The 13,634-nt window shown below is 47.0% G+C and overlaps 1 protein-coding gene across 3 annotated transcripts in view; it reads right to left on the minus strand.

The window, feature by feature from the left end:
* The window catches only part of PDCD11 (programmed cell death 11), a 40,069-nt gene that overhangs the window by 7,447 nt on the left and 18,988 nt on the right, over nt 1-13,634 (minus strand). For all 3 annotated transcript variants that reach the window (XM_024555663.3, XM_024555664.3, XM_045191492.2), the window contains exons 17-27: nt 13,358-13,577; nt 12,419-12,568; nt 11,888-12,003; nt 10,067-10,608; nt 9,369-9,431; nt 5,847-5,955; nt 4,343-4,432; nt 4,034-4,136; nt 3,432-3,609; nt 1,375-1,431; nt 392-514 (exon numbers count right to left, since the gene is read on the minus strand). In XM_024555663.3, the coding sequence (XP_024411431.2) occupies nt 392-514; nt 1,375-1,431; nt 3,432-3,609; nt 4,034-4,136; nt 4,343-4,432; nt 5,847-5,955; nt 9,369-9,431; nt 10,067-10,608; nt 11,888-12,003; nt 12,419-12,568; nt 13,358-13,577 (1,751 nt within the window). The remainder of the gene's footprint in view (nt 1-391; nt 515-1,374; nt 1,432-3,431; nt 3,610-4,033; nt 4,137-4,342; nt 4,433-5,846; nt 5,956-9,368; nt 9,432-10,066; nt 10,609-11,887; nt 12,004-12,418; nt 12,569-13,357; nt 13,578-13,634) is intronic.

Consider the following 13,634-nt stretch of genomic DNA (forward strand, 5'->3'; position numbering starts at 1 on the left):
ACCAGAGCAGCACAATGCATAACTCACAAGCTGCTAGAAAGACAAGCAGAAAATGAGCAAACGTAACCGCGGAGAAGACTGTATTTTCTGGTGGTTGCGAACATTATGTGATTCTGCAGAACATTTACAAGTCATATCAAACACTGAATTAAAAAAAAACATCCAAATGTATTTAAAACTGGAAATGGATATGTCATATTCTTTGTCCAACATACCAAATAAAAATAATTCAAAACATTTTTTAAAGTAAAAACAACTTAGAATTTTAAAAGCTGGTGGAAACTCATAGACTCGCTTTCCTTCGCATCCCCTTCACAGAAGACTGCAGATCAGCGCAGGCCAAGGGGGGCATTCCGGTCTGGCCCAGGCTCCCAGGCCCCACGCCACTCACCCAAAGAGCACACCATGCGGCTGGACGGACTTCACATAGCCCCTCAGGAGCTGCCCTTCCTGAATGTCCCGGATGGAGTTAATCTCGGGATCTATTATTTTGCTTTTCGTCTCTGGGTTTGTCCTAAAGGAAGAAAAGGTTCACATACTCATACCTCTAACCCCCTTTCCCCATCCTCCCCGCGGTGGACCTGGGGTACAGACCTCACATGTAAGAATACGACGCTGGACCTGCCAGCAAGATAGAGCCGTGATTTTCAGCCTTTTTCACCTCATGGCACACATTAACCACTAAAAGTCTGAGGTACACCAAAAAATATACTTTTTGCCATTCTGACAAAAAATAGGCATAATTTTGATTCATTTATACCAGACAGCTAGTGTGTTGGCTGCTGTCATTTTTTAATTTGACAGTCTAAGGGAAAAGAGGTCAGTGCCCCTGACTACATAGTCGAGTAGTGCATGTTTTAAAAATTCCTGCAGCACAGTGGTTGAAAATCGCTGCTACAGAGTGCAGCCCTACTCTTTTCTGAAGTCCCACTGGCTGGGGACACATGTCTGTGAGCTGGCTATGCAGAAACAGGGAGAGCTGACCAAGCCTCAAACCTAAAGCCTTGGCCTTATCAGCATCCATTTCTAACCAAGAGACAAGCTGACCTCAGGTCAGCCCACTGCATGGCACACTCGCCCTACTATGGAACCCTGGGGACTAAACCATCTCCCCTCGCCAGGCCACCTCCTGGCAACCTGAATACCCACATTTGGTTGTCCGGACCTCTCCCTGGGAAACAAGAGCCTAGCAGATGGGTTCTTCTAGCAATCTGAATGTCCTCAACTATTCCAGACAAAAACAGGGTAAGGTATAAGGTGGAGGAGCAGAGAAGACAGGTGGGAAGCCCAAAGACTATTATCAGATCCACATGGCCTCTCCTCTGTCCTCTAGGTAGGTTTTCCTGCTCTTGTCCCAATAACACAGACGCCCACCTGGACGATCGCAGCGACAAGGTCAATACTTCATCTGTACTCGACAGGACGTAACACCTGGAACGAGAGCAAAAGAGAAGGAAATACTGACAGTTCGGCATCTCAGGGGACAGCAAAGGGCCTCGGCTTCCACTCTGTGAGTCTGGCCACCAGGGAAGAGCAAGGAGACGTGAGACCTGGGCTCCGTTCTTCATGCTGCTGAAGACCTGGTAAGGGACTGAGGGCAAGTCCTGTCACTTCTCTGAGCCTTAGATTACTAGTCTGTCAGGTAAAAATAACACTACCTCCTCTTCTTACCCAAGAACGTGCTGGGGGAGATCGAAGGAGGGGACACAAAAGCCCCTGGGCAGACGGAGTCACGCAGCAAGTATGTAGGGGATGAGACCTGGATCGTGTCCTGGGAGCATGTGATCTCAGGGGAGAGACAGTAACCACAGGGAACCGTGACCAGGGGACCACCGGGTACACTTGCAAACTCAAGGCAGCTGAGCAGTGAGGTCTGCCCTAGCTAGGGAGGCTGCCAAGAAGTAAGCAGGGTTTACTCTTTGGTTGGGTTTCCAAATGTATTTCATCCAAAGTGACAATTAGTGGCCCAGAGCCACAAAGTATAGAATCTTAGCAGTTGAATTTGGATTCAGAAACAGTAGAGTCCAAACTTTCCTCACAATGGGTGTCTGCCTTTTGTAACAGCATCATAACCCCTAAGGCAGGAAAATAGCTTGAGAGATCGTCTACCTTTAAGTAATTACTTTATCATCCATGTTTGACAGATGAAGGAATCACACCTGAATGCTACTAAATAAATCTATTTAAAAAATATTTTGCTAAAACTCACACCTGCATCTGTAAGCCACAAGAGACAAAGGCAGAAGTGATTCTGGACTCTCTCTAACCCGTCTGTTTGCTTCGCCCAGGCCCTGGTATTCTCGCGAGGCAGCTCGGGTCAGTGGCTGAGAATTCCGGCCAGTACCAGTGGCGGGCACACTGGCTGGGAAAGAGCGGACTGCTGCCTTCCAGTCTCTGCCTCCTGAAGGTGTCTGCCCTGTTGTTAGCTCACTCTGATTCTCAGAAAGTCTTCATTGTACCAAGCCGAAATCTGCCTCTGCAATGCCAGTTTATTCAGGCTATAAAATGGTTTTAAAACTGTGAGGCAGGCTCATTTTTGCACGTCTAAGAGGTTCGTAAATCAATCACCCCTCAACTGCAAATGGTTACTATCCTTCTCTAGAGAGCACCTACGGATCAGGTTTTTTGGTGTTTTTATTTTTAATGAGAAGAATGAATGTTTCAGTATAAAAATGAGCAAGCAACCTGGCCAAGCAAAGTACAGAACTAATGTAAACAGCTAATAAACATGAAAAATGTTTACCAGGCAAACATGAGAAGTGCACACTAAAATGGGAGATCAAGTTTCGCCTATTCAATGGCTAAGATCAAAAACTTAGAATATCCATTGATGATAGGGGTGCGAGAAACGGCCAGTCACACCTCGTGTCAACAGGGACACAAGTCAGCACAGTCCTTCGGAAGGTCACTTTGGCAAAAAGTATAAGATCATTTGACCAATTTCACTTCCAGGGATTTATTTCACATCAGCACTGAAACACATGTGCAAGATACCCACATTATTGTCCATCAGCAGAAAAGTTTTTAAATAAATTATGATTAAAAGCCACATAACAGAATACTAAAAAGAATTAAAAATAAGGTGAAAGAATAAGGTTGATTGACATATACTGGCATGGGAAATGAAAAAATCCATGATAAACTACTATGAGAAAAAAGCAAGTTGCAGAACAGTATATTTATATGATACACTATAAAGGAAAATTATACCTATATACGTGTTAAAGTCTTGAAAGATAGAAACCAAAGTGTATAACAGTGAAAGGTTTTAGAGAAAAAGAGAGCCATAGAAGTTTTCATTTTCTATACAATTTTTTCTTCTGGTACATAATCACGTTTTACCTCTGTCATTAAAATTTAAAAAAACAAAACAAAGAAACAAAAAACCACACCCCACAAATAGCTGAAAAGAGGAAGGAAACAGCGCCTACCTGACAATCTTCTGGGGGGTGAAGTCTTCCAGGGGCGTCTCCGAGTAGGAGTCGCTCACGTGAAACAGACTGACGCTGCCGATCCGCCCAAAGGGGAAGGAGACGGTCAGCCCCTCGTTGGGAGTCACCTTCACCACTCGGCCCATGGCTACTTCCCCCTCTTCAAGCTTGTGAGGACCTGGGAGGAGAATGAACCTGATTCCTCTTCAGGGAAGGGCATATGAGCCACGGAAGGAGCTGGAATGCTGACCAGCCACAGGCTGGGCAGGGTGGAGGCTGCCCAGACCTGGGGTTCCTAGGCTGAAGGGACTGGGATGACCAGGAAGACCCAGGTTACCCTGCCGTGTAGTCAAAAATCCCAGGGCCATGGGGTAGACAGCTGTTGCTGAGACGGAGAAAGCTAATTATGTAAACATAGCGCAGTAACACAGGCCAGAGAGTCAAGCTCCAAAACAAATAGTTCCAAGAAGGTGCCATACACATTAGGCTTTCTGAGGACTCTAACACCAAAGGCATCCTTCAACCTGGGCGGTAACTGAAGACCCCTTCCCACTCTGTCTGACCCCCTCCCTTCCGGACCAGGTACCATTTCGTTACCACACCTATGAGCGAGAGACACAAGAAGGCCTTGGAGGAATCTGGGCCAACCACGGTGGCCTTCAGGGCCTGGCCAATCCGAAAATTCTTATCTGGATGTTTCAGAACCTGGAAGGACAAGGAAACTCCTCTGATGTTTGAGGAAAGGTCTATCATTTACCCAAACCACACAGCATTTAAGTCTCCACAGCAAGTATCTCCCAAAGCAGCCCTTGAATAAGCACACGGTTCCTTATACCACAGTGAACATATAGCAGACACGGAGCCAGGCTGAGGAGCCTGGGCTTCTCCTCCAGCATCTCAAGCACACTGACCTTGAAGCTAAGAGAAGTGAGCAGCAAGGGAATTCTTCCCCGGATGTCCGGAGCAATCTCCACCTCAAGCCATTTCTTAACCACGTTGTACTGGGGAGAAAAAAACAGTGGAGACATGGAATGAGACAGATTCAAGCATGTCTTCTTTGCCCTTCATTAAAATATACACTCTCCTAAAATCACTGGGCTGAAAGGGTCCCAATTCCACATTTTCCCAAGTGACAGGAATCCACCCCTACATCCCACTGCCCTGCCCAACCTACACTTCTCACAGGCCTCCCTCAGAGCCTAGCTCAGAGCCTTGGCCAGCCCAGCAGGATGCGCATCCCTCCTGGTGCTCAGCTAAGAGGCGACTAGAAAGACCTTGGAGCAGCTCTCGAGCAGCAGGACTGGCCCCACCACTGCCCACCCCACATCCACCCCCCACCCTGACCTCTGCAGCCTCCACCAAGCTCAGCTGTGCCCAGGACTGCCAACAAGCTTCAAGGGCCAATGTCTTATTTCTAGATCAATTTAGACTTTGATTCTTCACTATTTACACTAAATATACACCCTAATTTTCAAGTCAATTTAACAAAACATCTATCAAGCAGCCACGATGCACACAGCACGATGGTGATAAACACAAGCCAGGCCCAGCTGACAAGGAGACGGTCACGTGAATAGGTAAGTATGCAAATACCTTCAGCAGCAAGAACATGGAGGAAGTGCAATACGCTATGGGAATATGTAGAATTCGTAATATGGGAGGGTTATATGTGCTGGACCCTGAGGGATGGTAGGCAATAGGAATAGAGGGCACTCCAGGTATAGAAATAAAGACAAGAAAAGAAAAAGACAGAGGAGGTTTTCAGCCTGACTGGTACACCAGATTCCTGAGATCAGATTATGAAGAGCCTTAAATACCACTCCAAGGCATCAGGGCTTCGTGCAGCTTCAGAATATCTACAGGCACAGGTGAATAAAGGGATCAAGCACCGGTGGGACACTCAGATAGATGCTATGGAAGAAGAATCTGGCAACATGAAGGAGGTATTCCCCAAGGTCAAGCCCAGTCCCGCTTTCTCTCCAATACATGCCAACCAGTACAATTCTCACTGATCTCTGCCCTTTTCGGAACTCCTGTTCCACCTGGGGTTAGGACGCACAATCTGGCACCCAGCATCGTTCTGCACCACCTCTGGACTTTATGAAAGTCGATAATCTAAAATCCAATACTGTGCTTATTTTAAATTTTGCTTTATGGTGTATTTTTCTTTACATCTTGCACAATTATCCTATAAACATGCTGAATTGTGAGTTGCTTGTTAGCTATTCGCAAGCTGTAAATGTAGCTCCTCGATTAGACCAGAAAGTTCTCTGGGAGCGAGGCCTTATATTGTCTCACATAAACCAGCATGGGAGCGAACCCGGAATCAAACCTGGCGCTAATGGCCCTTGTCTCCAGCTTCTCCTTTTCTTCTGAGAAAAGGACGGCATCACAAGCAAAGGCTGCACTACTTACCTTCTTCAAGAAGCAAGTCACGGTCTGACCAGCCTGGTACTGCTTAATCTTCTCCGAAGGGCTGACGGAGTGAGTGTTGAGAGCGGTGCGGCCATCCTTCGCCAGCTCACTGTTCACAGAAAGGCGATGGAAAGAGTAAACCAAACTCTGGATAAGCTTCTGGACTGAAACCATCTCCCCCCATCAAGGGACTGTGGATAGATTCTACAGGGCTCCCCAACTCCTGCACCCTCACTTCTCTCCTTAAAGGGGAAGGTTCGCAATTCCCACGTGACAGCTAACCTTTTCCATTTCACTCACCTAGGTATGAACAAGCTATGATGTAGGTAGCCCACGACAATCTTTATAATTTTAGGAAGCACAATTATTTCACTTCTTTCTCAATACTTGAGCCATTGCTTTATAGTTAGCAGAACTGCTTTCACAAGCAATCTCTCACTGGATGTGACAGCACTCTCACGTGTCAATTAGGCAGGACAGAGACTATTGAACTCATTTGATGCTGTTGATCCAGGAAGTGAAGTGAGGGCTCTGTCCCCTACGCTACCTTGTCATTATCATTTTCTTGATTCTCCTTCTTCTCAGAAAAGCAACAGGAAGGTGTTGTCTGAAAGTTATCAGTCCACAAACTACCTCAAAGGGGTCACAGAACTCCCACCCTTCTCACCCAGCCCAGCTAACGCTTCTGTAGTTTGGCCGAAAAGAACGCATTCACTCCACAGGCGACATTGAAATGCCTGTCACGGGCTGACCTGTACCCCCACTCACCCAAATCCCTATGTTGAAGTACTAACCCCAGAGCCTCAGAATGCAGCTACGCAGGGAGACAGGGAATTTAATGAGGTAATTAAGTTAGTGTGAGGCCATTAGAGTAGGTCTTAATCCAATACGCCTGGTGTCCTTAAAAGCTCAGTAGCAAAAAAAACAATCTAACAAAATTATTTCAAATGAAGTTAAAGACAACTAAGCACTACTACAGCCTCCTTACAAAAAAACAAATGAACTTTTTGGCCAACCCTGTACACATTAAAAAAAGAAAACAGGATCTGAAAGAGGTATCTGTGCAGGCATCACTCACAACAGCCAAGTGTGGAAGCGGCCTAAGAGTCCCTCAGTGGAGGAACAGATAAAGAAAACGTGGTGTGCACATGCAATGAAACGTCACCCAGCCTCAGAAAGAGGCAAACCCTGCTATCGCTACAACACGGGTGAACCTTGAGAACATGACGCTAAGTGGAATTAGCCAGCCACAGAAGGGCTACGCGTGACTCTAGTTAAATGAGGTATCTCACATAATCAAATTCAGAGAAACGTAAGTAGAAGGCTGGCTGGCAGAGGCGCATGGGGGAGGGAGGAACAGAGAGCTGATCGCTGGGTACGGAGTTGCAGTCATGCCAAGACGCCGAAGTTTGAAAGACCCGTGACACAACAATGTGCAAGTAGTTAACGAGACTGTAACGTAAGCTTAAAAACTATTGGGAAATTTATATTATGTGTTTTTAACACACTAAGAGAGAAAAGAAGGAGATTAAGACACAGATATATTCAAAGGAAAGACCAGTGAAGACGAAGGAAGACTGCCATCTATAATTCAGAGTGAGAGGCCTCAGACAAACACACCACTCCACCACCTTATCTCAGATTCTGAGACTTCAGAATTGTGAGAAAACAGGTATCTGTTGCTTCAGCCAAAAAAACAAAATAAAATAACCCACAAAAAAGAAGATACGCACACAACAGGTGTGTGTTATCCTTTTTCTTTTCCCAAAATAATTTTAAACTGCAAAAAAAAAAAAAAAGAAAAGAAAGAAAAAAGAAGGGTAGAAGGGTTGGCCTAATTGAATTAATGCTAAGAGACCAATAGGAATTCGAGATACATTTTAAAACTCTTGAACTGTTCCGCTCTCTTAACTCTGCTCCTACAAAAGAACAACGGAGCAGGAAGCGTCTTTTCTTGGGTGACCCCCAGTAACCCTGAACCCAGCTCTAGCAGACAGCATTCTCTTTGTGCACAAGATCTGCATATATAAGTGGGGAATAAAAGTATGACTGTATTTCCTCAGTAAGTTGATACCATCAATTAAGTAAGTGTTTTTCCTGACTTCAAAATATGTATTTTAGAACATAAGCATTAGAGAAATATGGCAGTAACCCTATTATTACATTTACACTACGTTTCTCAGGGGTCTTGATTAAAGTAAGTGCCAATACAGCACAGGTGCAGGAGGAGGTGGCAGATGTGCCCAAGTTCATCTGTCCATCCTTCTGTTACTACAACTACCATCCCCCACTGTTGCCAGGCTCACCCACACTGCCACAGCCAAGTGGCACCACGCGGGTTCACACCACAGCCTCCCGAGACAGGAGGGTGGACCACTGACCAATAGCAGCAGTGTTAGCTAATGAGAGGGTCAAGGGCCACTCAGGATCGCAGTGGGTTTTCCCCTGCAGTATTCATTAAGTTAAGGCATCTACCCTTAGCCTGAATAAACGACTTGCTCTCAACCCTTAATTAAACAAGACACCATGCCTCAGAGGTGAAGCTGCATTATAAAATGACTAATATGATGAGGTCTCTTTTCTCCCCCCAAAACAAAGACTGGAGGGGGACACAGGAAACCTTACCAAACTAGAGAAACCGGAGCCTGAACAAACAGGAATGTGCCTCCACCAAATCTCATGGTTTCCGAACTAAAGGGCTTCCCTTCGAGTTCCGAGAGTGTTGTAGGCATTTGGGATTCAGCGTTCCAGGGCTATTTCCCTGTTTCAGACACAACCCTTCCCAGAAATACTCCATCAGAGCTCTTCAGGACAAGGACCAAACCTTTCTCCCTGAAAGCTACTTAAGAGGCCCCTCCATAATAGCCCTAGGCAGGTAAGACTTATACCGTGGGTACTCTGCAAGCCATTCCCACAGTTATTCATGGACTGCCTATCAATTCTGAAAGGCTGGGTTTTTGTTTATTTGTTTGTTTTTATGGAGGAGGCACAGCAGACAGGCCCATGGATCAAAATGCCTAAGATCCTCTGAAAAAATAATCCCACACAAACTAGACCCACCAGCACATGGTACTACTACCTCTCCTCTGCACAGAACCCCTCCTAGAACACCCCTCTGCAGAGTCCACTGGAGCACGACCGACGATTCCAGTCACCGAGCAGTAGTCTGCACTCTGAAAGCAGGTATTCTTGGCTACGTGTTGTTTATTTAGGAAACTGGGTTGACAGCAGAATTATTTCTTTTTGTTACATGCCTACAAACAGAACTGCTCTCAAGCTTTTAAATGATAATTGTGCCCTGAATACAGTTTTTACATTAATTGTCATGTAATCCCACTAACTAGCCCTCGGAGAGCCAAATATCCCTACTAGAGAAATACTGGTAAGTTAACCTGGACAGAGAGGCAAAGTCAGTCCCAACACTGGCAGAATCGAGACTCAGATTTGCAGGCAGAGGCAGGGTTCCTGCCTCTGAAGCCCAGAGCTCTTTCCATGAGATGATGCTGCAGGAGTTCCCCTCACCTTGGCCGAACACTCAGCTCCGGGATGGTTCGAATAAATCTGGGATGACTTATTGGGAGAAACCTGGGGATACAAATCAGGTCAAACCATTTCTCTTTTTCTCTGTAACTGCATACACTGGACATCAGTTTCTCTCTACTCCCCACCAAACCAAGCTTAACCAACCGCCTGCCCCGCTGCCACACCACCCGTCGGTGGCAGGTCAGGCCTGAGGGTTCCCATTCTCTGCAGTACATGTTAGGAGCTGGCTCATCTGATCTTTTAGGATTTTCATGTGAAACCCTGAAAATAACTTTCTTTACAGACTATATACTCCAATCCCTTCATTCTGAAAGTTAGGAAATCAAGGTCTAGAGAAAATATATGGCTTACTAAAGATCTCACAGTTAGTTAATGATATCAATAATGCAAGTTATTGCTAGACTTTGAAGTCTTTTCTGCTTTTCTTACTATAGCAAAGATTTCTGCTATGATAACACTGTAACAAGATTTAAAGCAAATGAGTGTAACTCAGGTATGCAGGGCGGGGTGAATGACAGTAACTGCTGATGCGGAAGGCTGCCTGTTAGGCACGTGACACGCTGGCTGTCCTGCAATCTCCCCAACTTCCCTAGGAAGTAATCACTCCCATCACTCGCCCTTTACAAAGTAAGCAACCACCGCTCCTCAAAACCGCCCACCCCCCAAAGCCTCCATACTTGAACGTCTTCATGTCTCGCCCGCCAATCACTCGGGCAGTGACCGTCTTCCCGACTTTCAGCTTGGCAGTCGGAGATGTGCCCAATGGAACTTCATCTAGAATGTGGGAGGCATGGATACAGCCAATGATGCCATTTTGCAGGGTCACAACCACATGGGTGGGCTTAATGGACTTGACGGTTCCTGTGACCATGTCCCCAATGGAGAGGGCATGCTTCTTTTTAGTCCCTACAACCATTGCTGGATCCCCTTCATCATCCTCGTCGACTGTCTCAGAGTCCTTCCGGGTCTGTCTCATGGTCCTCTTCGCAGCTGGCCCCTCAACAGCCAAAAGAAAACCAGTCACTCCTGGTTCCGTGGTCTTGAGGGTTAGGGAGACACCCTGTCCCACCTGCAACTTCTCTGAGTCAAAGCGGAAGGTGTCATTGAGATGAGCGGCCAGGGAGAAAGCTGCCAGGTGGCCAGTCTCTACCAAGGAGGCAACGGCGAAGGACTCCTCCAAGTACTGCACCACCGCCTGGTGTTCACTGCCTTTCTTCAGCTGGAAAACAGGAAAGCCACCGTCCCCACTTCTTACAGGGCTCCAACACTCATTCACCGCCTGCTGGGCTCCACACAGCGGGTGGGACTGGGAAAGCCTGCAGTGCCCAGGGGAGCCACGGACAGTCTGGGTGGTAATGAACCAGCCTTCACTTCCTCGGCCGAGCTTGCCCCTCCTGTACAGTGAGGTGACCTGACTAAAGTCAGGGTGCCACACCAGAATCCCCTGGGGCCAGCTCTTGTTCTGTTTGAATTCCAAGCTCCAGGTCCTATCCTATAGCTGGTGAAATCTGTCCGGTGACTTCTAAGGGTACTCCAGCTTTAAGGCAGTATGGCTCCCACCTCTCTCTGTCCTGCAGCTCTCCCCGCAGTTTATTTACTCTTTCATTCAACAAAGAGTCACTAAGAGCTTACTTACTATGTGCTAGGCATTCAGCCCATCTTTCTCCTAAATCCAAGCTGTGCTCACGCTGATATGTACCAGCCCCCCTTGGATGAAAAAACAGAGTAAGGACCTGCTAGAACACTTAGTGAGGGGTTAGTATTGTTTTCTATTTCCCTTTGTCCCTCGAAGTCTTAAAATTACAAGCAGCTAGAGGTTAAGAATTATCTGTATGTACTACTTCTCCACATCATATCCTATTCAGTGGGGTGCTTAGTAAGTACTTTAGACAATGACCAAATACAGACATCACCCCGAGAAAAATTTTAGGAGATTTGAGATTCTGCTCAAACCCTAATTCTCACACACGAGCGTTCAGGAGAGGGTATCGATGAGCAGCCTGGAGGTCAGAAGTATCCACAGACATGTTTGGTTTGGGTCATATGATGTTTTTAAAATGGTTTTCAACCTTTCCCACTCTTATTGCAAACAAACATCCAAATTCTGCCTGCTCTTAACAATCAAAGACTAGCAACACCAGACCCAGACGCTCCCGCCTGACGACCACCAGAGGGGAACAAATGGCCCGTGCCCTCCGCGGGCAGGCACGCACTCGCAGTCTGGCAAAGGCTTACTGCTACGGCCCCATAACCCACCTGGCCCGCTTCGCTCATTCACATTACCGGCTCGACCCTTATCATCTGAACCAGTGAAAGTCAGTGCTACTAATAACTACGCCAGGATGACAGGTATAAACTGGGAATGACACAGATAAAACCAGGCATAAGGTCAACCTGTCTCCAAGCATTTGCATTACAACTCCCAGGCAAAATGTGTGCAGCCGAAAGGTATACAATGCCTTTAAAACCACGGAAATGAGAGTCACCGGCAAGCTTACCTTTTTGGCTTTTCTATTCACCAAATCACGGCAAAGGGAAACATGCACTTCCAACTTCACCACGTCAACGTGTAAGATCACAGCCTTCTTCTTCTGCCCAGCTCCCACCTCCTGCCCTGCAGTGCAGAACCAGACACAACACGGTCACCCCTGGGGCAGGGGAAGGGAGACGGCATCTCTCAAGTGCCCTGCAGACTCTTAGGCACGAAAAGAAGAAAGGATACGTGTCCTGAGTCTGTGCAGGCTAGGGAAGCCAAGGGCCTGGCGCCCACAATTCGAGTGCAGGTGTGTCTTAACTTATGCAACTTGATGTATAAAAATCTAGATTTACCTAATTTTAACAATAAAAGGATTCCTACCTAAACCTTCTGTCAGTTGTCCTGATTTGCATTCACACAGGACAGGCACATCAAAAGTCTCTACTGAATCAGCTCATCTACCCTCTGTATTTGGAAATTCAGTATCCAGGGAAGGAAGCAAAGGGCAAGGGTTTCCCCCACCAACCATGGTGGGCAAGACCAAAGCACTCACCTGCCCGATGATATCTGCTGGCTCTCAGAACCAGGCCAGGCACCGGGCCCTCGCTGAACACCACAGAGCCATCTCCCAACACCTCCTGCACCTCCAGGTCGAGGACCATCCCTGGGATCATCTCAGCCAGCGTCTGGATCAACACAGAGTCTGCCAGAGCCCCAAAGGAAACAGGAATTAGGAAGAAGAAACAACATTCTTACCATTCTTTTCCTTTGGAAATGCACTTCTGCACAGAGGACAGTGGAGCATTGAAGCACTGTGAAGGTGACATCGCTTTCGGTAAAAGTGCCTGATACCCAGGAAAACTCCTATCACAGGGGGAGACACCTACGGCTCGTGCTAATCCTACCTGGCCATAACTCATGAATATAGCCAACAAATGCCAGAAACACATGCTTTCCTTTGGCTTCTGAATTTTCATTCTTTCTCTTTGGAATCTACCCTAAGCTTCTTACTCTCAGATCCCATTAGGGCTCCAACAATCCTCCACAACGGTTCAAAGCTCAGCAGGGTCAGAATAGCAACCCCTCAGCAAGCCTTCTGGCAGGTCCCTATTCCATCTTACCATCCACTGTATGTCACACAGAGGAACAAAATGAGGAGGTGAATGGATTCACAACAAATGCAACCCCAAGGAGGCCACAGAACTAAGGGAAGTTTTGATTCCAGACTGGACAAGGGCACAAGGGGGGCTCCGGGATGCGGGCAGTGACCTTTATCTGAAGCTGGGTGATAGGTTCATTTTATAAACATTTACTAAGCTGAACTGTAAATGATTTGTGCACTTTATGCATCATACTCCCATTCTGAAAAGTTTACCAAAAGTGTTTCCAGTATGTAGAAAGCCCAAATAATCAGGGGAACAGGCGGGCATCACTTACAACGCAAGACCCCACCTGGCCCCGCCCTCACCCCCGCCCCCCAACCAGCACGCACCTCGGTTGCTCATGAGACTGCGCACGCCCTGCCGCTCCTCCAGGCACTGGCTTAGGAGGAGGAGGCTGGTGGTGGCCCGGTCCCCCAGACTGCAGTCCGACAGCCGCAGAGACAGCAGCATCCGCTGCTTCTCCTCATCCACGTTGGTCACCTTCGCAACCACTGTCTGCCCCTCGACAAAGTGGTCACTTGTGGAGGTCACAAATTTGTCACTCATGATCTAAACAGAATGGGCAGAAAACGAAAACAGGGAAACACGTCTCTATTAAGACAACCC

This window comes from Desmodus rotundus, chromosome 4 (assembly GCF_022682495.2).
Source record: "Desmodus rotundus isolate HL8 chromosome 4, HLdesRot8A.1, whole genome shotgun sequence".
Taxonomy (NCBI): domain Eukaryota; kingdom Metazoa; phylum Chordata; class Mammalia; order Chiroptera; family Phyllostomidae; genus Desmodus; species Desmodus rotundus.